The sequence below is a fragment of the Panthera uncia genome, assembly GCF_023721935.1.
Source record: "Panthera uncia isolate 11264 chromosome C1 unlocalized genomic scaffold, Puncia_PCG_1.0 HiC_scaffold_3, whole genome shotgun sequence".
NCBI lineage: Eukaryota > Metazoa > Chordata > Mammalia > Carnivora > Felidae > Panthera > Panthera uncia.
Genome location: NW_026057584.1, coordinates 1,311,405 through 1,337,439, shown reverse-complemented (window position 1 = coordinate 1,337,439; position 26,035 = coordinate 1,311,405). Strand labels below are relative to the sequence as shown.

Here is a 26,035-nt window from a genome sequence, read left to right as displayed (position 1 = left end):
GGGCCACGTCACCCAGGTGTCCAGCGAATTCCCGGAGCTGGCCAATGCGCAGAGGTCGCACGGGCCGCCCGGACAGAGAGGACTCTGGGAGACCCGTGCCACGCAGCTAGGTGTGCAGGCTGACGCGGAGCAAAATTCCTCCCTGGTCGGGGGCACCCGTCCCAAGGGGACACCTGACACAGGGAAGGCGGCCCACGTGGCCCATCTGGTGAGAACCCGCAGCTCCGCTCACACATCGGCGCAGGACCTGCCTCCCGCCCGGCCCTCCCCTTCCCTCCCGGCATGACCGGCATTGGGCCCAGCTCGGAGGTGCAGATTTCGATAGCCCCGGGCTTCCAGGGGGATCTTGGGGCAGTGGGGGATCCCAGGGAAGGGGGAGAGCTTGGGCGAGGATGGGCAGGAGGTGTGGGGGAGCAGGTGTAGAGATGGGGCAAGGGAGTCCCAGGGCTTCAGCCGGGCAGAACACAGTGGGGACAGAAGTGAGAGCAATAGGGGAAGTGGGGGAGGGAGGGAGGGGAGGGAAAGTCACAGTCTGAAGGCCATGTGGGTGCTGGCACCCAGATGCACGGCCCAGGGCTGAGCTGGGAGGAGGAGGAGGGGGAGGAGTGGGAGGAGAACGAGGAGGAGGACAGGGAGGAGGAGGGGGAGGAGGAGGAGAACGAGGAGGAGGACGAGGAGGGGGAGGAGGAGGAGGAGGAGAGGTGTCACCACATCCCCGACCCCTCTTAGCTTGCTTAGAGATCAGACACCACCCAGGCTGAGCCCCTTGGTCTCGCCCCATGCCTCATTTCCTGGAGGAGCCCCTGTGACCACAGGCGTGGGGAAGGGCTGTGCCCCAGGGGCCTGATTCCAGACCCCGGAGCCCCTCTCTCGTGTGGGCTCCAGATCTTGTCCCCCCCACTCCTGCCGGACCTCTGTCTACAGAAGGTTAGAAACCTGAGCAGCGTCCTGGCTCTGCTCTCAAATGCGTCAGCTCTCCCTCAAACTAGAGGTCCTCTGCGGAGGACCTGTCACCCAGCTGCTTCCCCCTCGGCCCCCACAGCAGCCAGACGGGGCCTGGGGTTCTGACCAGACTCCCGCGCACCCTCGGTGCCAGCCAAGCTCCTGCCTCACCGCTAGCCCTACCGCCCAGCCACCCCCTCGGTCCCGGGGCAACCCCGGTGCTCTCCGCTCCCTCCACAAGTGAGGCCTGTCCTCCTCTCTGTTCCCAGCCCCCATGTCACGTATCTCATCAGAGCCATCTGTCCCAACCTGCAGGGGGGGCGGTCTCTGCCAAGTGTCTCTTGCTCCCTGGGCACCCCCCAGGCCAAGACAGGCACCAGCCGGAGGAAAGGGCGCACTGCCTTACGGGGCCCGGATGTCCCCCTGGGGCAGGGGAAGCCCCTGATGGCTTTGTGGAGCCCTTCTGTTCGTCAGCAGGGTGCCCTCTCTGAGAATGCCCCAGGGGATGGCTGTCCCAGGGGAACTCATCACTGAAAAGCATTTGTGTTGAGGACGGTGCAGGTAGGTCTGCCTGACTGCGACAGGGGCGGGGGCTCTCCTGCCCCTGGCCACCCAGCAAGACTAGGCACGGAGGCTGTCAGCAAAAGCCAGCCATGGCCCCGGTCACAAAAGGAAACCGAGACTCAGAGAGCAGAAGCCCCTTGCTTCTGACAGGGTCTGGCCGGGGCTGGCTGGTGAGCCTCTCCCAGCACTAACTTCCAGACAGGGACAGTGCTGGGCTGCCCTCCCTGGGCCCCCGGAATCCTGGCCAAGGGCCTTTGCTTGAATTTGAGGGTGCGTGAAGGGGGCGGCCACGAAAGAAAGCGAAGCCTTGAGGTCCAGAAGGGGAAGCAGAGGGAGCCCAGAACTCAGGCTGCGGGAACATGTCCCGACCCTGCTCTGCCCCCTTGACTGGGCCCCCGTCTGGCCAGCCCACCACTCTGGACACAGCTAAGGGGACCAAGCAGGACAGCCCCCAGCTGCAGGGCCCTCAAGTCAGCCCCCACCCCATCTCCCAGCGCAGGGCCCACTGCAGAAAGCCCCGTGCTGGGAGGCAGAGAGGAGGCCCCCAGGGGCCCTGGGCACAGACGCAGGGGCCACGGCCTGCCCACCCCCATCGATACTTGCCAAGGAACCAACGGGAGGGCCCTCAGAAGCGGAGGAGCACCTCCCACCGCAGGCCTGTGAGGGCACAGTGCCCGGCACCAGGGTCCTCAGCCACTATAGCCTCCGGGAAGGAGAGCTGAAGGCTGTTCCCACCCAGGCCACTTCAAAGCCAGGAGTGCCTTCCTAGAAGGCTCTGGGGACCATTCCACGGGGGCTGGCTCTGGGCTCCGGGGCCACCCAGAATGCCACTCACAGCACCCCAGAGGTGAGCTCTCAGGGTCTGTGCCCACCCGCTTCCTGACTCTCCTCCCCTGTCCCTAACAAAGGCCAGGACAGAGGGAGACCGAGGCAGAGGGCAGGGCCGGGCCCAGGTCAGGGCAGGCATGCCCAGTCCTGGCTCTGTCCTTAGGGCCTCATGGCACAAAGCCCCTCACCGTCTTCAGGGTGGACGCTTTCTGCCATGTTGCCAATCCACGGGCTCAAGAACCTGTAGCATCGTGCAGATTTGAGGTTTCCCACGCACCGGCTGGGGCTCGGCCTCTCGTGTGCCCGAGGCCACAATCACCCCGTTGGTGGGTGGAAAAGTCGTGAAGCCATCCTGGGAGCCCGTGCCTCTGAGCTCACGAGGGGCCGGCACTGACACAGCGGTGCCTCCACGGCCCCGGGCAGCGCGTGTGTCCTCCTCACCCACGACGCGTCTCAGTTCAAGCACCTGCACCTTCCTCGCCTTAGAGCTGTCGGTACCCATCTCCCAGACCCAAAACTGAGGCACGAAGACAGAGGCGGAAGTGCCTCGGGCTGGGAGCTAAGGCCCCAGCTGGGGTTTAAACCCACAGGCTGGCTCCTAGCCCTACTAGCTAGACACCATCGTCCCGCTCACCAGCTCGATCGGCTAATTAAGTAGATCAACTTAGGATTTCCTGTCGGGGGCGAAAAAACATCCAAACACCCGTGGCATCAAAAACTGCCATTTCCAACTTCAAACCATTAGACAAATGCAGCCTCAATGTGCTCCCCGGAGGCGGGGCTGCCCGGGGTGGGGGCCTCGAGGTGCCCCCTGGTTGGAGGTGCAGGACCACACAATGAAATCGGCCGCGGGGTCCACGGACCCCTCTGCCCCTCTCTGAGCTTCGTAACCCAGCAGTGCCTAAAGCACATGCACACAGTCCCCTGGGGCACCCAGCTGGGACGCTCCCAGAAGGCAAAAGAGCGCACGGTGCCGGCCGCTGGGCCCTCTCTCCTTCCTGCCGCCCCTAATCCCCGAGACCTAACCTTGACACGGTGATGGGCACGTTCGGCCAGAAGGGACCCCTGGGGCCCAGCAGCCACCACCTAGCCACCTTCCAAGCCAAGGCTGGAAGAGCCCATGGCCCAGGCAGAGCCCACCCTGGCCGACAGAACCCCGGACGTGAGGGAATAGGGCCCTGGTACAGACGCCGGCCTCCCCTCCACAGCCCTACACGTGCCAGACGGCCCGACATCAGCGTCCGTCAGCAAAGGGGCCAGAACAGCCTCAGCACCGCCCGGTGGGCCCCGCCAGCCACGGTGCGCCGGCTGCACAGAGGGGCTCATGGCTCGGGCGGTCCCGCCTCACGCCGCCCCTGCCACCCGTCCCCGGGCCCTCCATCCCTGGCTACCAGCCCCTCGCCCTCCTCTCTGGGGCTCCCTGCCCATCCAGCTACTGAAAGCGACGTTCCGGGCAGGGAGCATTCTTGGGGGAGGGGGGAACCAGAGCCCCCGGGGCCACTTTCGCTGCCTGGGTCAGCCCGTCCCACCTCCCTCCTTCACCTCGCACCCCAGACCACCAGAGGGAGAGGCCACTGGGGGGCTAACCCTGGCCGTGGGTGAGGAGCCCCCCAGGCTGGGGGGGGGGGCCCGTCCACAGGGGTGAGGGCACCTTGAAGCAGGCTGAAACCCGCCCGGAGAGAGAGGAGACGGCAGAGCGGCAGAGCCAGGGCTGAGGGGAGGAGGCAGGGCTAAAACCACGAGGTTGGTGAGGTGCAGAGACGCATGCTGGGGCCAGGAAAGCCTTTCCAAAGGGAGACAAGAGTGGGTGCCCCAATTCTGCTTAAGCTTTGGAGAGAGAGAGCCAGCAGCTACCAGAAGGATAAAAGGAAACCAAAGATGGGGTCCTTCTCAGGGCCTGGGCCTGCACAGCTGCTGCGCGGGAGAAGCCAATTCTTGCCAAACCAAAAAGATCGGGACATTTCCAGATGAAGCCCTACACAGACCGCCCGCCGTAGGGGGGACTGGCCTCTCGCTGACGACTTGGTTTGATTTGGTTGTTTGGTAACATCTCAGATCCACAGAAGGGGGAAAGTGTTGGAAGGACCCAGCTCTTTCTGGCTGAGACTGCAGAGCTCACACCCCGTTTCTCCCGGTGCCCTCGCTCCCCTGCGCCCTGAGCCCACGCCTACCTGACGCCAGAGCCGCCCAGGGCTTTCTAGAGGCCTGCGTGGAGCCGGCCCCGGGGCTACACCCCACTCTCAGCGGAGCGGGAGGCCCAGACCCAGGGCATCTCGGAGGGCGAGAGCCCACGTGTTTATGGAGCGGGCCAGCACGCCACACCCACGGAAAGCTAGTCGAAGGGCTCCACGACATGCGCCCGTGGGGAGCTGCTTCCTTCCAGGAGAAGCTGGTGGGCCTTCAGTCCAGCATCTGCGCCCAAGGGCTACTAGTGTGAACCCGTTATCTGGGGGCCAGCCTCGGCCTTCAGCTTCCAGTACTGGGGCTCCGAGGTCAAAACCTGCAGAAACTCCCATTGGCCTAGCCCACGAAAGCCGTCTCCGACTCAGAAAAGGCTGCTGTTGAAACCCTCTTGTGCTTTTTCTATATGTAAAATCAAAATGAGCTGAATGCCTTACTACAGCAGCTAAGTTTCTAGATCTTTCCTTCATCTGTTTTGCCTCCATTCCATGGCAGTAAAAAACACGAATGGCAGCTGCATTTGCCCAATCTGCCTGTGGGGTCTGGGCTTCCCCGGGGCCTCCGCTCCACCTCCTGACCTCGGCCTCCCTCTTCCATCCAGAAAGTGTAACAAGCCCTCTCTGCCGAGGGCACTTCCTCGAGGGCACAGGGCCACGTGTGCCCTCTCTCGCCATGACAGCCGGGAGGTCAGGAGGAGCGAACCGTCCTTACTCTCAGATGGAGAGGGGCTCGGGGAGAGGCAAGGTCCACCAGGGCCCCGGCTTCAGAGGCAGACCCTCCCCTGCCAGCTCTTCCCCCCCCCCACCCCTCCCCCCGCCAGGTTGGCCTCCTTCTCCCAGCGGGGAGCTATTGGTCAATAGCAGGTCAACAGCACGAGGAGGCGGAGGGAAGTGAGGCCGCTGCAGCCAGTGGTGGGTGCACAGACGCAAACCCCCACTCTCCCAAATGCCCCCCAGCAGCCCCGCTCGGGGACTCCTCCCGGGTTCCAGGGCCTGTCTGTAGACACAGCTCCACCACACAGCGCCGGACAGCCATGCTCCGGGAGCACCACCTCTTCTGACACTGGGGCCCGACTCTCCCTGCTGGGCACACTCACATCCTCTCGCTCCCTCACACCCTCTGCTCAGGGGTCACGCCCTGACGGCGGTCAAATTGTGCCCGCAGCAGTGCTCCTGCGCAAAAGAGCTGGTTCCTTCCCAGCATGCCGTCCTCGACCTCACCAACCTTCCTACTAAACTGAACAGGGGGGGCCGGTCGTAAAACGGGTCCCGGCCGTCGCACAGCGCGTGCTCCGGAAAGACGTCGTCCTGCAGATCCTCCTCCTCCTCCTCCTCCTCCTCCTCCTCCTCCTCCTCCCCCACGCTCTGCTCCTCGGCAGGCTCGGTGGCGTCGGAGTCGGGGCTCGAGAAGGTGGGGGAGGGGGTGAGAGCAGCCATGCGCTCGCTCATGCATGTGTTGAGAAGAGGGTAGCTGTTGCAGCCAGAGATGACTGAACTGAGGTTAGTGCGACAAGACAGAGAGAAGTTAACACCAGCTACTCGCGGGGACGGACAGGGCGGGGGTGGGGGCTTCTGTTTAAAACCAAAACCAAACACGCAGACCATCAGGAATGCTGCTTTAAAAGACACGAGAACCAAAAGTGCATCCCGTCCCCAGGCTTGGAAAGAAACCACACGTGTGCTCAGGGGAAGGTCACCGAAAGTTCTGGAAAGTAGCCACTGGCGTGATCCTTGCCAGGTGTGGCTGAGGTCGTGTGAGGACCAGGTCACTCAGCCTGACCAAGCCACACATTCACACGCGGGGACACGTGCAACCCGGCGGCCACAGCCCCACAGCAGGTGTAGGTGGTGATACTGAGACTCCCTCCCCTCCCCGGTCCCCAAATTATAGGGCCCACTGGTCTGTGGACAGGAGTGGCTGGGGCGGGGTGCCTCGGACCCAGGAAGGACGAGGTCAGGGACGTCAAGGTGGGAAAGGGCCTCTCGATGGCTCCCTCCTCATGTCAGGGCCGGGGCCCAGCCAGGGCGCTCGGCCTTAGGAGGACGCCCACTCCCTGCCCCCACCACCTTCTCTCTCTCTCTCTCTCTCTCTCTCTCTCTCTCTCAGCCCAGGGAGGGAAGGAGGCGCCCACCTGCCCACCAGCCGGAACCAGGGAAAGCGGTCGTAGAAGGGGTCTCCGCCAGTCACCACGTTGTCACAGTCCTCGATGACACTGGAGGGCACCTCCGCGGCCCGGTCGTACATCTCCCGCATCAGGTCCAGGCGCTGCCTGCAGGGGAACAGGGATCACTGTGGGCCTGGGCGAGCGGCCGGAACGGCACATCTCTGCTGCTGGGGACAGCAGGCTCCACCCGGCTCCGGCCGCAGCTCAGCGTCATCCGGGGTTCAGCATGGTTTGCTGACAGGCCCTGCACGGTCCTCGCAATCTGTCAACCGTGAGCAAGGAGACCTCCAGGCGAGCACGTGCTAAATACTCTCGATGCTGGCCCAGGGACACCACGTGATCTATGCAGGCAGGATGGGCCGGGAACTGGAGGGGAAACGGAGAGGGCTCCGGCCAGAGCCACGGGGTGGACGCTCGGGGTGGGGGATCCCGTCACAGAGCCCTGAAATCTCAAGGGAACGGACGGCAAATCGGTGACGGGATACAGAAACATGACATATTTCAAAAAGTATTATCCCCAGGAAAACCAACAAGTTGTGGAAGAATGGGAACGAAATCGTTTCCCGGTAGGGCTCAGCGGCGATAGGAACGCGCTCGTCCCCGCCACAGCGCGGCCCCGGGGAGGGCGGGGGCCCTGAGCGTGAGCATCTACTCGCATGAATCTTACGAGAGCGCGTGTACCTGTGTGCGCGCGCGTGCGTGCCAGCGTGTGAGTGAGCGTGTGAGCGAGCCATGCGAGAAAGGAGGTGTGCGGGCGTCTGTGAGTGTGTGAGGGTGTGTGCGGGAGTGTCTGGGTAGGACTGTGTATTTTTACAGCTTTCCTTCTCTGTATTTTAGGGTGTCGGGACATCTGTGGGGCCTTGCTGGCTGGGCCGGCCGGTTCCTGCAGACAGTGGATAAGTCCTGGGTGAGCCCACCTCTCACAAGGAAACCGAAACCACCTCCCACCCCCGCCACCCACCTGTCTGACTCACGCCAAGCCAGCACCCCCTGCCTGAAATCACCCTGGAGCCAGGGGCAGGCTCTGTGCGCCAAAGCCCTCCGGAGAAATCCAAACCGGACGGTCCCAGCGGTTGGCCCTGCCCTGCCCAGGGCGTGGAGACCCGCACGGAGGCCGCGGACTCGCTTGCTCTGCTCCTGTCTCCCTCCTGATGGCCTGCGCTCCCTCCCGCCCACCCTGGCTCGGCCTACGTGCAGGGGCCTCACGTCTGGGGCACCTCGAGCAGCGCTTGTTCGACTTCCCTTGGACGGCATCGCCTGCACCTCACTCAGTCCCCTTTCTCAGGTAAGAGCCACACGTGGGGACGAGCACGTGGGGAGGGTGCAGGCGGAGCTGGAGGAAAGACGCCTCTCGCAGGGACGGCTTCGCCCCCAGCCCAGCCCCCTCAGGCCCTCCCCCGGACCCTCGTCCGTCTTCCCCTGGGATCCCTACAGCCCCAGGGCGGAGAGGCTTGCAGCTGCCGAGCTCTTCTGAGGACACGGCCTCCGCCCGCCCGCCTTCCTGCAGCACCGTCAACCTCATCCGCCCCTTCCTCCGTGGAAGCGCGGTACACTTGACCGCTGCATCCGTAGGAGGAGAACGCCGATTCTACGCTAACGCTTTTGCCTTCTGACTGTAAAAGCAACTCCAGCAGGAGGGAAGCGGAGGGACGCAGGAGCACCGCGAACCCGCACCCACCCCTGCCGCCCCCCCTCGCGGCCTGCCCACCACACCTGAGCTTCTCCAGCGTCCAGTAGTGGGTGGCCCCGTTCTTCTGGTCTTGGACCTCCACGGCCACGATGGTGCGCGGGAAGGGGCGCGTCTCCCGCTCTTTGGCAGCCTCTGGGGGCAGCAGGTCCGGCGGCAGTGGGGAGTACAGCGTGTCCGTGAGGAGGACAAACTGGAACTGGACCTGTGGCGGCAGGAGGCGGCCGCCCGTCAGCCCCCGGGGGTGTGCGAGCCGGGCCCCACCTCCGGGCTGCACGCCCCACAGGGTTCACCGGAGCCTTCCAGCCGGCAGCCGGAGGGGAAGCTGTACTTGCACCCCGGCTGCTCCCGGAGCAGGGAGGGCGCGCACTGGCCTGGGTCCGTCCCCGGGCCTCCCTCGCTCTGCCCACGGCTGTACGGGGCCCGGGTTGTGGGCGGCGGGGTGGGGGCCCACCTTCTTCTTGAGCTCCACGCTGATGGCATTGGCCTCTTTGAGGAAGATGGCGTTGCCCCACAGCAGGTCCCGCAGAGACGTGAACTGGTACCACTTCCACTTCCGGAAGGCCCACAGCGCCAGCTCACACTCCCTCTCCGTCCACTGGACTGCGGGGACAGGCACGTGCGGTCGTCACGGAAATGCCACCTTACCCCACTCTGGCCCGGGGCCCCCACTTCTGCACTAACTGTCGCGGGCTCTTGGAGAGAAGGAAAGCCACAGAAGGATCTGCCCCGGGGGCGGCCTGAAGGCTCCATGTGCCCCAGAGGGGCTGACCAGAACCGGACATTCTGAGAGTCAGAGAAGCCCGGCGGGGCTGGGGGCGGGGGAGGGAGCAGCATTGGGGCCACGTGCTCACAGGACAGGCAAGAGAGCACAGTGACCTCCCACCCTGTCCCAGCTCACACACCTTTGTCTACTGTGTCCCCAAGAGAAAGGGAGCAGGGACACCAGGAGGGGCCTGTCCAGGCTCCCAGGCTCCGCCCCTCTCATCCAGGGCTCCTGCCCCGAGGGAAGATGACTCCAGGCAACGGGAGGCCAAGGTCACATCTACGCAAAGGTGCTGACCAGAGGGGTCAAGCTGGACGCGTGTCCTGTGCCTGACTCCACCCCATGTGCCCTGCCTGCGGGCCGCCCTCGTGCCCCACAGCAGCGTGAGGTCCTCCCCCCGTCACAGGGGGGGCTGCCCAAGCTGATGCTTGGGAAGGGGGTCCTGAGGTGAGGAGCGGTGACCTAGTCTTGGGAAAGAGCACCAGCCTGTGCAGGCAGGACACACGGCAGGGCGGACGAGCAGACACCGCACCCCGCCCGCACCGTGCTCCCCACCACCTGGGCCATTCCTGCCATAACCTGCGTGCGCGAGCACAGGCCTGTGTAAACAACTGCACGAGCACACGCCTGCACTTTCCCGCTGTAGCGCAGCCTCCCCCAAATCCTGCCTCCGTGGGTGCTTCCCGGGGACAAGGAGGCCTCGCTCCCTGAGGGGCGGGCCGGGGACCCCGAGGGCAAAGGCGCCGACCAGGCGCCTGGGAGGCTCCTCGTGCCCGAGACTCCGCCCGGCCCCGGCCCAGGCGCTGCCCCCCCCCCCCCCGAGCCTCTCACCCTCGTCCTCCGGCTCCTCGTCCTCCTCGTTCGCTTCAGAGAAGCACCTGGAGCCCATCTGCTTCTGCAGGGCCTCCAGCTTGCTCTCGTAGTCCTGGCCACGGAGGGAGGAGTGTGGGCCCACGTGGAGGCCGGGCCCCTTCACGCCCCGCCACCGGGGCCTGACCCCTTCAGGCCCCCCCCCCCCCCCCCCCCCCGGCCCCTTCATGCACCCCCCTCCCGGCCCCCCGCCCAGGCCGGGCCCGGCGGGCGGGCCGCCCTCACCAGCCTCTGCTGCTCCAACAGGTAGGTGGCCTCCTCTCGCTCACGGCGGTACTGGTCCTCCAGCTCCTGGAGCCTGCGGGAGGGGGAGCGGGAGCGGGCGCGGGTGAGCGGGGGAGCGGGCGCAGCGTGGGGGGGGAAGGGGATGGAGCGCGGCAGGGGAAGAGGGGGCGCGGTGACCCGCAACCTCGGGCCTCACCTCTGCTCCATCTCCTGCTTCATGTCGATGCCCTGCTTCTCCAGCAGCTCGCGCTGCGCGAAGGCCCAGTCCACGGGCTCAGCGGGCGTCTCTGCGCAGGGCGTGCGCTCGCGCTCCTGCCGTGCCTGCTCAGGGTGGTTGAACCGGAACACGTGGCTCTTCCCCATGATGATGCGGTTTCCTGGGGGACAGAAGCGAGGCCGGCCATCAGGGGGTAGCCTGTGGCCTTGGGGGTGGCCTCAAGGGGTCAGGGCAGGAAGACGGGAAAAGTGGAGCACGGGCAGGTCCGCCAGGCTGGCCCGCCCCAGGGAGGTCCACCAGGAGCCACCCAGGTCTGCTCCGGACCAGCCAGCCACCTACCCCGTGGCCGGGACCTGACTCTCTCCCCAGACCCACCCCCTCACTCCCCCCCAACATACAGCAGCCAGGGATGTTTGCAAAACAGTCCTGGGGCTTTCTCCAACGTGCGGTCCTGTGTACAACCCACACATGTCACCCCCAGGCCAGCCTGGTCCCCTGCCCCCAGGCCCTGGCCCTGGCCACTCCTCCACACCAGTGGGCTGTGTGTGCCCCTACCCTCACCCTGCAGGATGCTGAAGCACGGGCTCACGGGCCCTTCCCCTCAGTACCCGCCTCGATGGAAGCAGGGCAGGGCCCAGGGCCCCCCGTCTGTATGTGCCCAGGGCCAGGGTCCCCCGGTCTGCAGGACCCTCCAGGCAGACACGTCCACCAGGGCTGTAGCACCCACCGTCTTGGACAGTCCTGCCTACAAGGGCTCTTTGGACAGCCTAGTTTCCTTCTGACTTAGGGCCCACGGAGCAGGCTCAGCTCCTCCCACACCAGCCCCTGTCTGTTGGTGAGTCCTCCCTAAAGCCTCCCTCAGCTCCTCCCCCGCCACCTTGGCCAGCCACCCTCATTTAGTCACCCTCACTTGTCCTCCCTGCCCTGGGGTCCAGGTACCAGGAAGGAGACACCGAGCTGAGGCCTATCCTCCTGAGTGTGTGGACCCCAGGCCTAGTCCCGAAACTGCAGGGGAGAAAGAGACACCTGTCTCCAGGCCCTAGCCATACCTGACCGCAGGATGCTGGGCTCCGTGACTTTCTTGCCATTGACATATGTGTCTGCCCCCTCACAGGGTTCCAAGGTCACCACGGCTACATGACAGAGATGGGGAGGGCAGAGAGTGAGGGCCTGTCATCCTGAGTGGCCATGTCCTCTGTCCGCATGCAGGGCTCGGCTCAACTGGCTACCCAGGTGTGGCCCGCATCAGGCCTCTCTCATCCCTGCTAGCTGCAAAGCCTGATGGCTGCCAGACAATACATCGTGGGGGCCCTGGAGAAGCCAGAGGAGGGCTGCACCTCATACAACAGATGAGGGTGATGCCCGATGGGGAGGTGCCTTTGTCCCAGAGAACGAGATGGGCACGGACGGGAAACAGTGGCTAGTGTGTCCCCAGGGGTCCCAGGGGTCCCAGAGCCCCCTAGAGCTTTGTGCCCATCCCAAAGAGGAGGGCAGGCTTTGGAGACAGAATTCTGTCCCCAACGCTGCTCAAGGCCATCGCCCTGAGGTGACTGGCAGGCAGGCTGGGGACACGGACAGATGGCCGCGCGCACAGCCAACAGGAGAGTGCGGTGTGAAAATAGTCCTCCAGCCCGGATGGAGGTTCATTCCTCACGGCTCCCCATTCTCCTGCCCACGGAGACCCCCAGACCACTCGTGGCATGGGGAGGGAGCTCCCGCGTCCACAGCCAAGCCCTCAGAACACCGTTGTAATGGAAGGGCTTTGCCGGGACGGACTAAGGAGCGAGGGCTGACCCACAGCCCCGCTCAGGCCTGACGGTCAGTGGCGCCAGGGCAGAGGTGGGGACTGAAGGGCAGAGGTACCTTCGCTGCCGCCCCGGGAGTCGCTCCGGAAGACACAGTGCTCCTCCTTGATGAAGTGCCCACTCAGGACAATGTCCTGCCGCCTCTCCGCATCCTCCCGGCCCACCCTGGGGAGGGGCGGGGGGCCGTCAGCACTGGCAGGACCCAGCGCACCCATGCCGCCACCCGCTGGCCTGCCCGCGCATCCCCACAGGGATGCCCCAAGCGCCGCCCCGCCTGGGAGAGCCACGTAGCCCAGGGTGGCCTTCGGCACTGTCTCCAGCAGCCGGCATGGGGGACGGCAATGCTGCAGCACATACCCAGGCTTGGCGGCCTCTCTGCCAGGGAGCCTGCCCCGCCCTGACGACCCCCACCTGGTGATCCCGTCCTTGATGTAGTACAGGAGGCACTCGGACATCAGCGGGTCCTCGTTCAGGTTGACGAGATGTGGTGTCTGGGGGGAAAGGAGGGTCACGTCTCCTGGGGAGGCGCCAGGGCCCAGCACTGACGCGCACCTGACCTGTCTCTCCTCAGGTGCCGGACCGCCACCAGCCTAGGCCTGGCCTCCCGGGGACGCGGTGTCCTCCCGGCCTGGCTCCCGTGAGGAGCCCAGGGAGCTCAGAACCAGGCAGTAGGCGCTTAGGGGAGCTGGGAACCTGGGGGTTCTGAGGGCTGTGGCGGGCCCTCGGATGTGCAGGGTGCGGGCCGGGTCCTGCAGGGCCCATGGCACCAGGCTCTGTGTCTGTGGCTTCACCCTACAAGGGGGCTACAGGCCCTCAATCCAGCTGAAGTGCCCAGGAGCTGAGGTCCCAGTGGATCTGAGGGTCCAGAAGGATTAGGACACTGGCCAGGGAGGGATCTGGCCTGGGGGCTTGGAGCACAGCTTGTAAAGGAAGTCCCTGCTGAGCCACCCAGCTCGGACCCGCTCTCCTGTCCACGGGCCTACCAAAGGTGACCAGCGCCCGCCAGCTGCCCTGCCCTCAGCAGCCTGCCTCCCTCCCAGGGCACTGGGGCCCTAGACATGCTTCCTGAGCTCAGGAACGCCACCCCTGACTGTGTCCCAGGCCAGGGTCCTGCAACATGGTGGAGGCTGGGACAGCTTCCTCGGTTTCCCGTTTGGCACCTTGGAACAAACCGCCTCCACTTTAAGCTATAAATCCCACGATGCACCACCAACGCTCCTGTGCGGGGCTGTGAAGTCCTGGTCATCAGACACTGGGGACAGCGGTCCCCAACCGCCCCCTCTCCCAAGCAAGGGGAACGGTGCTCGCCCTGCAGGGCTGAGTAGGGGGGTCTAGCTGGGACGGGCACTTCCCCAGAGTCCCAGGAATGCTGCCCTTCTCAGAAGGAGGCGTCCTCGGTGGTCCCTAGGGCCATCCTCCCACTCCTGGGCAGTGCCCAGATCCGGGGCCACCAACCAAAGCCACCAGGGTGCCAAGGTAATCCCTCTGCCACCAACCAAAGGCCTCCAGGGTGCCAAGTGTCCCAAGAGCACCTGCTCCCACAGCCCCGGGGTACACCCCACCCTCCGGGAAGGGGCAAGTTTCCCCAGGAAAACTCAAGGCGTCTCCAGAAGGCACATGAAGCAGGGTGTGACCTGCTTCTCAGCCTGCCCCGAGTCCTTGCAAGCACTGCCCACCCCCGCCTCTGAGCCTCAGCCCTTCCCCCCCCCCCCCCCAGCCTGGAGCGCACGAAGGCGGAAGAAGCCCGAGGAGCCTGTCCCTGTCCCCAAGGAGCGGACACCTGGCCGATGCACGCATCACACCAGCATCCACACATCTCTTCCCACAGGGTCCCCGACGGCACCGTGGGGGCTCCATGTGTGTCTGCCTTTGGGCATTGGTGGCACAGAGCACCCGCCGTCCCAGACAGAGCCAGGGTGAGGGGCCAGCCACACGAAGATGCTCCCAGGAAGGCGGGCAGGACCTTCCTCACTAACAAAGTATCGAGGGCAGGGCCCAGAGAGTCCGGAGCTGTGGTCAGAACACACGGCCACCTCCTTGGAGGCTCCCCGGCTTAGAACGTAGCTCCTGAGGGCTCGAGGCTCTGGCATTCTTTGGGGTGGGTGGGGGGCCTGGTCCTAGAATTATCAGAGACAACTTCTCCCCAAACGCTCATGCTGTGCCCCACCTGAGCTACTGAGGAGGACAGTGCTCTGGAGGCCCCCCTAGTGACGGGGCCAGGTCCTGTGAGCGAGCTGGGCCCGGGCGGGAGAAGACTTGAGTGCCAGCTGGGATAGCCAGACCTGACTTTGGCTGAGCTCCAAGAGGGTGTCTCCCACACCGGGGAGGTGTGGCTGTGGGCGAGCGTGGCCCCCGGTGCCTGGACCTGTCCCCTCTCCTCCCAGAGGAGCTGACACCTCACAAAGGGCTGTGGGCCACCCGGCCCTGTCCCAGTCAGGGCTGCACCCCAGAGCTAGAAAGAGCACCTACCTTTTTTGGAGAAAACACACCCAATGTGCCGCCGTCCTCCCTCATGGCCACGCCCATCTCGGCCAGCAGTGCTTCCCTGTGGGGACAGCGTCTGGGTCAGCTCGAGCCTCGAGGCCGCAGGACCCGCCTGGCCCCCAACCGACCAGTCGGCCGTGGGCTCTGGCCACACGGCCCAAAGGCAGAGCCCGGGTGGCGTCCCATCCGGTCAGAGAGTTGAGGTGTCCAGTTGGAGGGACTGGTCTCCTGATCAGGGATCAGGTCAGTGGGGCCATTGGTTACGGGGCAAGAGTCACCGGGTGAGAGGGCATGGCCACCCCCAGGAGCGGGGGCCCGGGCTGGAGCGCTGGAGTCCTCGGTTTCCCCGCCACCCACCTCTCCATCCGGATGGCTTCCGTCCGCCGCAGCTTCTCCTCCCAGGTCTCGTTGAGCTCGGCTATGATCTTCTCCGTCTCCTGGGCAGCGGAAAAGAGCACAGTGAGGTGAGGGACCTGTGCCAGGAGCGGAGGCCAGGCGGAAGGGCACCGAGACCCCAATCCCCAGTCTGGTCAGGCGGCACAATGCCTGAAAGGTCAGGGTGAAGGGCTGAGGAGCTAACGTGTCCAAGGACACAAGTCTCTCCCGTGGACACAGCCAGACAGTAGAGGAAACGGCAAAATAAACCTGGAGGGAGAGAAACGCACACATACGAGGACACTGAGAGACACATGGGGACCCTGTGAGACACGCAGGACACTGAGAGACAAGCAGGGATGCTGAGAGACACGTGGGGACACTGAGAGATATAAGGGGACCCTGAGAGATACCTGGGACATGGGGAAGTACACGGGGACCCTGAGAGACACATGGGGACCCTGGGAGACACATGGGGACCCTGGGAGACACATGGGGACACTGAGAGACACGTGGGGACCCTGGGAGACACGTGGGGACCCTGGGAGACACGTGGGGACACTGGGAGACACGTGAGGACACTGAGAGACACGTGGGGACCTGGGAGACACGTGGGGACACTGAGAGACACGTGGGGACCCTGGGAGACACGTGGGGACACTGAGAGACACAGGGGGACCCTGGGAGACACGCGGGGGCACTGGGAGACACACGGGGATACTGGGAGACACATGGGGACACTCAGAGACATGTGGGACCCTGGGAGACAGGTGGGGACACTCAGAGACATGCAGGGACACTGAGAGACACATGCGGACACCGAGAAACTGATTCCGAGGCACAGGTGACTCTCAGCCGCTGCCGGGACAGGGGACGAGCACTTCCGACATCCGCACCAGCTCCCGGTTGCCTTCCCAGCTGCCCCCCCGGTGGGCAGCCTGTCCCACCCGTGCCCCACGCCAGCCACGGTCCAGCCTCCGTGCTTCTGTCTCCGAGGCCTGGACCCCCCAGCCCCACGCAGCCCGGCACCCCGGTCATCCGCTGACGGAACGCCAATAAACGAAAAGGCAGCCTGCCCGCCGCTGGGCCGCTGCGGGCCAGGGGAACACTCCGAGCAGGTGTGAGCACAGAACCCCCAGGACCCGTGCCTGCCCTGCTCAGCAGGCGGGGACCCCTCGGTGCCGGGCGCCGGTGGGGGCACCGGGGGTGGGGCCCAGACTCTGCACCCATCCGTGCGGCCGCTCCGCCTCCAAGCCGGCCCACCCCGCGCCGTAAGCACGGCCGGGCCAGCGGGAGAGGTCCCGGGCCCGCCCCCGTGCCCCCCCACCCCGGAGGTGGCGTCCCCGCCGGCCGAGCCCTCACCTTCAGCCTTTCGATGGCCTCCTCGCTGCCTGGGGCGAACAGCATGCGCTCGTGCAGGCTGGACACGGAGGCGGCGCGGCTGGACAGGGCCGAGAGCGAGGACGAGGGGCTCATGCCCACCAGGGTGTTGGTCACTGTGGAGAGATTGTCAGGGGCTGGACTCAACTCCGCCCCGCCACGGTTACGGTTATTGTTCTCAAGGTCGGACACGTCTATGGGAGGAAGGGAAGGAGAGGGCGGGCAGACAGACGGGAGGGAGAGAAAAGAGAGACCAAGTTGGGAAAAAGCAAGAGGCAGGTGAAGAGAGGCAGGAAACAGACGCGGCCGGCGGGTGCAGCCTGGGGCCCAGCGCCGCACAAGCACATGCAAGGCTGCCCACCACCTCCCCGCCGGGGCGCAGCCCCCCGAGCCCGCCCACCACCCCGGCACCCGCTCGAGCGCCTCTACCCTCCGCACCTGCCCGGCCCCGAGGCCCGTCTGCTTTCCCTGCGCCTGCTCCCAGGCCGCCCGGCAGCCTCTGTCCGGGAGCGGCCTCCCCGCACCCCCACCCCATCTACCACCCTGTGCTGTCGCTGCCCTGCGGCCTTCCTACGCCCGGGGCCCCGACACCCGTCCTCATCCTCCCTGCCGTGGGCGCCCACCCCTGGCACCCGTCACCCGCCTGGTCGGCCATGCACCCCCCAGCTGCGGGGACTGCGCTGTGCTAACTGTCCAGCCCCACCGGGCACAGGAATCTGCCCCGAGAACACCTTGGAGGAGAGGTGAACTGGGAACCCCCTAGGGAGCACGTTACTCCTGCACCCCGAAGAGCCTGCTCTGGGACCAGGGTCTCCTGGCACTGGGGTGCCCAGAGAGCCCGAGGCCTGGGATTTGAGCTAGGCCACCCCTGGTATGGGAGATGCCCAGAGCCCTCCTGGCAGAAGCAGACACACAGCAGAGCAGCGGCAAACATAGGACAGCACGGGGCGCTGGGGCAACCGAGGGCACCCTGCGGCCCCTGGGTCGGGGAGGCACCAAACCACATGTCCATGCCGCAGGGAGCCAGGCCCAAGGCCAGAAGGGCACACGGGCGCTTCCAGGGGAAGGTGTGTGCGGTGTGGTCTGGGGGAGGCCGGAGCTGGGAGCCAGGGGACAGGCCCCGGGCCTCGGCGGGCCCTCCAGCTCTCCCGGCCCTCCGGTGCTAGCTAACATTCCGAGCTTGCCAGGCCTCTGGCACTGCAGGGCGCTCGGACAGGCCGAGTTCAGTCACTTCCGGCCTGGCAGGGCCTCGACTGCACCAGGCCTCCCTGTGGCCTCAGTTTCCCACACAGACATGGGACTGAACCCGGAACAGGCTCACAAGGCAGCATGGCCTGCATCCACCTAGAGGGTGTCTGCGAACAAGACAGCTGTTGTCCCCAGCCCCCGAAAGAGGGGAAGGCAGAGGAGGGCTGGGCGGGTCCCTCCCTGCCATGCTGCCCTACACCCCGCCGTGCTGCCCTACGCCCCGCCGAGCAGGGACAGAAGCGGGGATGCGGAGAGCAGTGAGGGGGATACACACATTTGGGTCCTCCGGGCACAGTGTTGGCTATGGGGAGGGGAGGCGTGGGGGAGGAGGAGAGACAGAGAAACAGAAGAACAGGTTTGTCTCCAGAGGGTCTGAGGCACGCCGGTCGCAGGCCGGGCATCCGACAGGGTGGCGGGGGTCTTCGGGGGATGCACGGAGACCGCTGCAACCCCCCGCGCCCACGGCATGCCCATGTGGCTTCCGGGAAAAACGTCCATGGCCTGCCTGGGCCAGCTCCAAACCCAAACCATGCAGTCCACCCGGGTCGAGGACAGAAACCCCAGCCTCCCGCCAGGGGGGGCCTCGCACGGGGACTCAGAGCAGGGCTAGGATTCCGGTGGCAAGGCCACAAAGGCCGCCTGACCGGTCCCGGCCGGGCCGCAGCCAGCGAGCGGGTGGCCGTCCCAAGGAGGGAGGCCACTCTGGCCCGGCTGCCCTGCCCAGGACAGGCGGGCACAGACACTCACTGTCGGTGATGTCCCCGAGGCCCTGGGCGTACAGCAGGTCCCGCAGCCGGGTCACCTCGTCCTTCAGCTCACGGATCAGCTTGTTGTTGGGGTCCTCGTTGATGACGGCGTTACAGCGTATCTGTTTGGCCCGGTCGGCGTACCTGGACGGCCAAGGGAACTGTGGGCTGTGCCCGTGCCGGGCAAGCCCGAGGGCACCCGGAGCCCTGCCCGGGGCAGAGCCGCGGTGGGGAGGGCCTCAGTAGCGGGGACCCAGGGGCTGCGACACAGGGCAGGGGCTCATGCCACTTGGAGTCAGTGGGGCCACTGGCCAGAGACCCACAGGGGGCATCACCTAACCCTGCCCCCTTTCGGGGGAACTGAGTCCCCAGGAGGAGCAGGGACAGGGTGGTATCTTCTCCCCGTGGCGGGGCCTTCGCGTCGGGGCCTGTGGTCCCGGGGACGAGCAAGCAAGTCCAATTGCCGGGGTGGGGGGGACGGGGCCCACCTCCCTGGAGAACACACCTCAGCGTGCTCAGAGTCTCGTCGTAGTTGATGTCTGCAGGGCTCAGGGCCGCCACCATCGCCGTCCTGGAGTTCCCGCCTGCGGGAAGAAGGCCAGGTCGCGGGGGTCCTCCCCCCACCCTCCTGCCCCTCCCCGCCTGCATGTACAGCTGGGGAGGCCAAGGCTCAGAGAGGTAAACTGCGTCACGGGCCAACTGTGGGAACTGGGGGTCTGACTTCATCACCGCAGCGGGTACCTCGGTCATTTTTCTCCTGCAGAGTGCTTTGCTCGAATTTGGGTTTATTTCACAACCACCAGTCTTCCCTCCCCACACTGAAGAGAGGAGCATTTCCTCTCACGGTCAGGATAATTTCTTGAGAGAGTCAACGTTCATTTCAATTCAACTCCAGGTGCAATGATTTCTTTCACTTCTATCTTCCTCATTTGGAATATTTTTCTCGGTATTTAAGGTCAGATTCCCAGCCCGGGGCAGCGCAGAGCCCGGCATCAGGTAACACACTGCGCGAGGAAATGGATGTTCGACTTCAGTTCAGACGCCGAAGGATCACTCGCAGGCTCTGAGCGGAGCGGGGGCTGGGCGGTTGGCGCGGTCGGGTCAGCGGCCCGGGCAGCCCTTGGGACGGCTGCCTGTCCGTGCTCAGGGTTGGGACCGATGGCCTCTCCTTTGTGACCTCAGGGACGTGTGTCCCGGGAGTCATGTGCCCAGGGTGTGGCCCCCACACAAACTGTGAGGCGACAGCCTAAAGGGCTCGGGCGCCTGGCTGGGCTGTGGGGGGCTCCCCCTGTCCCGACCCTGGGGCCGGCCCCCGCCCTGTGGCAAAGGCCTCCTTCCTGGCCTCGGGTGAAGAAACGCATTCCCGGCACATACCATCCGCTCTCGGTGGGGTTCACCTGCCTCCCGGAGCGCCCAGGTGGCGCCCATCGCTAGTCTGAGCTGAGGAACAGCCAGACTGCTTCCGGGGTGCAGGGTCAGCCAGCCGGGGCCCCCACACCACAGCCGTGGAGCTGAGGAAGGCTGTAGATCCCAGCTGCCTACGTTCATCGGGTCAGCCCGTGACTCAGTTTACCTTCCTGGGTGTCGGCCTCCCGAGCTGTAAACATAGCCAGGGAGGACCCCCACGGTTGTTTTCGGGTGCGAAGGGATGGGGACTGGGAACGTTTCAGTCTCCATCTCCCTGTCTGTCTCTCGGTGGCTCAGAACTCAAGGAGAAGGCGTGACGTGTGGCACCTGCCAAAAGCCCGGCAAGCAAGCAGGGCTCCCCAGAATCGCGGAGTCCCCGCGAGGGCGGGGGGTGGGGAGACGTGGTCCGGGTGTCACAGGCCTAAAGCGGGAGCAGCGGCACAGGCGTGTGTCCGGTGGCCCCGCGGGCCATGCTGCGTCCCTGCCCTCGCTTTCCTCAGCCCTTCGCTGGCCACCAGCCCGGGCCCTCCGGAAGGATCCCCCAGGTCTGCCTCAACCTCAGCCCAAAAAGGGTGAGGGGCCTCCCGGTGGTTGGACGCCCCTCCCCAGGAGGGAGGGCAGGACGGCGGCCCAGGGTGGGAGTCAGAACCCGGGGGATAGGCGACCCCGAGAGTCCTCACCTAGGTTTTCCCGGAGCAGCCAGGTCAGCACGGAATCTCTGTAGGGAATGAAATCGGTCTTCTTCTTTTTCTTGTTCTGTGGGGGAGGAACATTCGAGGTGAAGCCTGAGCCCTTCAGAAGGGAAGGGAGCTGGAAGGGCAAAGCACGGGGTCTGCGGGTGGGTCCCCCAAACCGAAGGCTGGTGTGGAAGGCGGGGCCGGGCCGGTTCTCAAGGCCTCTCCCCACCGGAACCCCAGGGTGCTGCCCCCGGGCGCCTGCGCTCGGGGCTGGGAGCAGACTTGCTGGCACATCCCTCGGGTTCCTCCCTCGTCTGTGCCGTCGCGCGTCTGGGCCACGCAGCCCGACACGGCCGCGTGTCCCGCCTCTGCTCCGTCAGAAGGGCCGGTCTGAGCCCACCGCCCCCTCCTCGGGCCCCACCGTCAGTCCCGCTGACTAAACAGCAAAGGCCCCGCTGCTTTACGTGACAACGCGGGCCTCCGCCCACGCCCGTCGCTCACGTGTCTCCCTCACTGAACTCACCTTCCCTCCCCTGCCCTGCAGTCCAGGGCACAGGCCCCTCCTTCGGTAGCCGCTCCTGCCCCCGCCCCCCCGGCCCCAGGACGAAGCGTCCTCCACACCCTCGCCTACTCCTGTGCCTCGTTCTTCCTCCATTACGGCAGATAGAGGACATTCGGAACCCGGACTCCGGCCACGCGACGGCCGCTGGGCACCGCGCCCCGTGGACACTGCTTACGGACTGACCGAGGGAGACCGCTGACCGCTCCCCGGGGACGCCGCCGATGGAACGAGGGAGTCCACTGACCGAGGGCACCCAGTCACTTCCCACCGTCTCCTCGTTCATGCACACAGTTGCTTGAAAGTATTTGTTGAGCCCCTGCAGAGGCCACCGGACACGGCCCTGTCCCCCAGAGCCCTCCCGGGAGACGCGCACAGGCGCCACCACGAGGGCTGTGCCTTTTCTCTAGACACAGGCTCCTCCGTCGCTGTTCTTCAGGCTGATTTCCAAGAGGCGCTCCCCTAGATCTCAGAGGGCTCCTGGCGCGCCGGGGCGGCTCGGTCGGTTAAGCGTCCGACTTCGGCTCGGGTCACCATCTCACGGCTCCTGAGTTCGAGCCCCGCGTCGGGCTCCGTGCCGACAGCTCGGAGCCTGGAGCTGCTCCGGACTCTGTGTCTCCCTCTCTCTCTGCCCCTCCCCTGCTCAAGCTCTGTGTCTCTTTCCCTCAAAACTAAATAAACATGAAAAAATCGTTTTTAGCTGTGAAAGCTCTTGAGGCGCGCGATCGGAGCCTGCAGAAAGGCCGCGCTGGCTTCGCTGAGGGCGGGTCTGAGGGCCCATCTCACAGCAGCTCGTCGGCACCCAGCGCCTTTCGTTCTCCTTCGAAACGCGACGGATGAAGACCGCGTTTCTACCTCGTTTTTTGGTTATTTAACTCCCGAGGCCGAATCCTCTGCCACACCCGTCCCATTCCTCGTCTCCGCGGTAAACGCCCTCTGGTCGCACGGGCCCTTCAGCCGGGACCCCCGGAGTCGCCTTCGATTCCGCCGCTCCCTCACCACGGCTCGCGCCGTCCGCCGGCAGCCCCCGATCGCTCCCGCTCCCGCACCTCCCAGAGCCAGCCCTGCTCCCCCTTCTCCTCCGCCTTCCCAGCCCCCGTCCTCTCGCGCCTGGATCGCCACGAGGCCGACTTCCGTCCTCCCGGCTGCCACACCAGACCCCCCGTCCCCGGTCTACCCTTGGCGCAGCGGCCTGAGGAGCGCGGGCCGGATTCAATCGGACTTCGCCAGCCCCGCTCGAAACCCGTCCGCTCTCCCCGTTGAGCCGCAGTCGACCGGCGCCCGACGCGGGCTCCCGGGCCTCGCGTCGGACCCCCGGCCTTCGCCGGCTTCCTCGCCTCACGGTCATGTGTCCCCACGCGCCCTGCCCCAGGCCCTGGTCCTCAAAGACTTCCTCGCACAATTCCTGCCCGACTTCCTACCGCAGCTGCCGGGTGCCTCGCGGATGAGCTCGCGGCCCCTCGCCCCTCCCTCCCACGGCGCCCCGCGCTCTGCCGCGCGACTCGTCGCGCGGCTCGCGACGCGGCTCCTCGTATCGGTCCCTCTCCGTACCCTTCGCCACGGTTCCTCAGGGTGCACGCCGGCCCTCGCGGTTCCCGAAGAGTCCACGCGGCGCCGCGTGCGGCTGCGCGCGCGCCCCTCCCACGCCGATCCCGCGCGGTTCTCCGCGGCTTCACGCGCGTCCCCTCGGAGCTTCTCGCGGTCCTCCACGCGAATCCCTGGCGTGGTCTGCTCCACAGACCGTGCGTGCGTTTCCCCAGAAAGCGGCTCCTCGGACGCGCCCCTTCTCCTGCTGACCATGGGGGAAGCGCGTGCATAGAGCTGTGCCCGGCACGGCGCGATGAACCGCACGAGACGGCGCGGGGGACTCCGTGAGAAGCCGGAGAGGAGCGCGCGAGGGGTCGCGGCCCGTCCTTCCCGTGCTCTTCCGCCCCGTTCCCGCGCGGCTCCTCACACGGTTCCTCACGCTTCCCCACAGCTTCCCACACGGTTCCCCGGAGCTCCTCGCGCCTCGGGCCGTCGCACGCCCGCAGTCGCACGGTCGCTCACGCTGCCCGCACGGCTCTCGCCCGGCTCCTCACGGTTCTTTCACGGCGTCTCACGCATCACTCCCCACTTGACACGCTTCCTCATGCGGGCTCCCTGGACAACTCCCCACACGGACCCTCAGAGGCTGCTCACGCGGTGCCTCTCACAGACCGCCGTTCCTCACGCAGCCCTCCACGCAGCCCCTCAGGGATCCCTCACGCCATCCCCACGCTGTTTCACACCAGGTCCCGCAGCGGCTCACGCGGTCCACGTACCGTTTCTCACGATTCTCCACATGTATTCGCAGGCGGTTCCCACAGATTTCCCGACACGGCATGTCCGACTCCCAGCACAATTCCTCCCGCGGTTCCTCACGGTTCCTCCCGCGGTTCTTCACACGGTTCCTCCCGCGGCTCCTCACACGGTTCCTCACGGTTCCTCCTACGGTTCCTCACACGGTTCCTCCCGCGGTTCTTCACACGGTTCTTCCCGCGGTTCCTCCCGCGGTTCCTCACACGGTTCCTCACGGTTCCTCCTACGGTTCCTCACACGGTTCCTCCCACGGTTCCTCCCGCGGTTCCTCCCGCGGTTCCTCACACGGTTCCTCACGGTTCCTCCTGCGGTTCCTCACACAGTTCTTCATGCGGTTCCTCCCGCGGTTCCTCCCGCGGTTCCTCATGGTTCCTCCCGCGGTTCCTCATGGTTCTTCCCGCGGTTCCTCACACAGTTCCTCGTGCAGTTCCTCCCACGGTTCCTCCCGCGGTTCTTCACACGGTTCTTCCCGCGGTTCCTCATGCGGTTCCTCACATGGTTCCTCGTGGTTCCTCCTGCGGTTCCTCACACAGTTCCTCACACGGTTCCTCACACAGTTCCTCCCGCGGTTCTTCACATGGTTCCTCACGGTTCCTCCCACAGTTCTTCACACGGTTCCTCCTGCGGTTCCTCACAGTTCCTCCCGCGGTTCTTCACATGGTTCCTCACGGTCCGTCACGGTTCCTCCCACAGTTCCTCACGGTTCCTCCTGCAGTTCCTCACACGTTTCCTCACGTTTCCTCACGGGGTTCCTCACACAGTTCCTCACACAGTTCCTCACACAGTTCTTCATGCGGTTCCTCACACGGTTCCTCCCGCAGTTCCTCACACGGTTCCTCCCACGGTTCCTCACATGGTTCCTCACGCGGTTCCTCACACGGTTCCTCACGCGGTTCCTCTCGTGGTTCCTCACACGGTTCCTCACACGGTTCCTCACGGTTCCTCCTGCGGTTCCTCACGCGGTTCCTCACGCGGTTCCTCACGCGGTTCCTCACGCGGTTCCTCCCGCGGTTCCTCTCGCGGTTCCTCCCGCGGTTCCTCTCGCGGTTCCTCCCGCGGTTCCTCACGCGGTTCCTCCCGCGGTTCCTCCCACGGTTCCTCATGCGGTTCCTCAGTTCCTCACACGATCTTCACGTGGTTCCTCACAGTTTCCACACAGTTCCTCAGTTTCCTCGCACAGATATCTGTCCACGTAGCTCCCCACACCGTTCTACACAGCTCTTCACACAGTCCACACGTTTGCTCGTCGTTCTGCGTGCGACTTCACACGCGTTCTCCCACCGTTACAGTTACACGTTCCCACACGATTTCAATTCCCTCCGGTCCCTGCCACGGTCCGTCACACGGTTCCATAGTGCCGTGCTCGTTTCTCACACTTCCTCGCATGGCTCCTCACACAGTCCTGCACACGGTGTCGCACAGCTGCCACCCAGTTCCTCACAATTCCCTCGGAAGTGCCATCCTTGCCCCACCCACCTCACGCACTTCCCCTCGCGGCTCCTCGCACGGTCCACCCTTCTGCACACGCTTCCCTTATAGTTCCTCACACAGTCGTCCGCACGGTTCCCCACAAACATTCACACCGTTTCCGCGGTTAGTTCCCCTCAGATCCTCGCTTAGTGCCTCCCACGTTTCCTCACGATCCCTCCCACGTGTCCTCGCGCAGTTCCCCCCACACGGTTCGTCGCACGCTGCCTCTCACTCCCTCACACAGTTCCTCGTGCTTCCTCACGTCTCCTCACGCACAATTCCTACACAAGCCACCATTTTCCCACTTTAGCACCTCACACCGGGCTCTCCGGCTACATGGCTGGCTCCTCCCCGCTCCTCATGTCTCAGCCTTACAACTACGTGTAAAGCTTCCTCGGCCACCCCGACTAAAGGCCATCTCACTCGTGCGTCCCTCTCACAGCCCATCTTTTTCCTTTACGAGACGTACACCGACTCGTAATTATTTTTTTCCGCGTCCACGTCTCTACGCCTACGTCCCCCATTGTGCCGTGGCCCCGGAAGGCTTGCGTGGTCCCGGCGCAGCGCCCGGCTCAGCGCTGGCTCGATGTGTCTGCCTGTGGGGTGCGCAAATGAAGGAGCACTCTCACGACCGAGACCTTCACAGGAGGACCGGAGCTGAAGGAGCTCCTTGCTTCCAGCCCCCACCCTGCCCTGGAGGAAGATTCCTCCCCCTGGAACTGAAGAAAGCAGCTTACCTTGTTGGGCCCAGAGTCCTGGAAAAGAAAAGACAGAGTCTGAGGACCTGGGGCGAGCCTGGGGACACGAGGTGTGTGGGGAGGAGACTGCTGGCAGGCTCCAGAGAACAAAGGAGCAGGAGAGGCCTGAGCACGTGCCAGGGGTCCGTCCCTCCTCACCTGGCCCCTGCTGGCCACCCGGGTCCCGACGGGCCAAACGACAGCGCGACCTCTCGGGTTCCTTCACCCCTAACAACCTCAGGAGGGCAGGGCCTCGTGAGATTCGTCCTTCTCTGAACAAAGGCCGGGGTGTCTCGAGTGGCCAATACCGGTAGGGAAACTGAGGTTCCAGGGAGTAACAGGGATCACTACCCCATCTGCAGC

At 65.4% G+C, this 26,035-nt stretch overlaps 1 protein-coding gene across 2 annotated transcripts in view; it reads right to left on the bottom strand.

Annotated features, from left to right (window-relative positions):
* Positions 1-26,035, bottom strand: part of KIF1A (kinesin family member 1A) — a 72,545-nt gene that overhangs the window by 32,708 nt on the left and 13,802 nt on the right. Inside the window, exons 9-24 of one of the 2 annotated variants that reach the window (XM_049614534.1) lie at positions 25,673-25,690; positions 20,570-20,645; positions 18,988-19,066; positions 18,484-18,626; positions 16,471-16,604; positions 15,091-15,170; positions 14,719-14,794; positions 12,661-12,740; positions 12,308-12,414; positions 11,494-11,577; positions 10,424-10,604; positions 10,228-10,300; positions 9,964-10,057; positions 8,821-8,969; positions 8,393-8,571; positions 6,647-6,784 (exon numbers count right to left, since the gene is read on the bottom strand). In XM_049614534.1, coding sequence (XP_049470491.1) covers positions 6,647-6,784; positions 8,393-8,571; positions 8,821-8,969; positions 9,964-10,057; positions 10,228-10,300; positions 10,424-10,604; positions 11,494-11,577; positions 12,308-12,414; positions 12,661-12,740; positions 14,719-14,794; positions 15,091-15,170; positions 16,471-16,604; positions 18,484-18,626; positions 18,988-19,066; positions 20,570-20,645; positions 25,673-25,690 — 1,691 coding nt within the window. Of the gene's footprint in view, positions 1-6,646; positions 6,785-8,392; positions 8,572-8,820; positions 8,970-9,963; positions 10,058-10,227; positions 10,301-10,423; positions 10,605-11,493; positions 11,578-12,307; positions 12,415-12,660; positions 12,741-14,718; positions 14,795-15,090; positions 15,171-16,470; positions 16,605-18,483; positions 18,627-18,987; positions 19,067-19,223; positions 19,861-20,569; positions 20,646-25,672; positions 25,691-26,035 lie in introns of those variants that run through there. The other variant, XM_049614533.1, reaches the window with a different exon arrangement.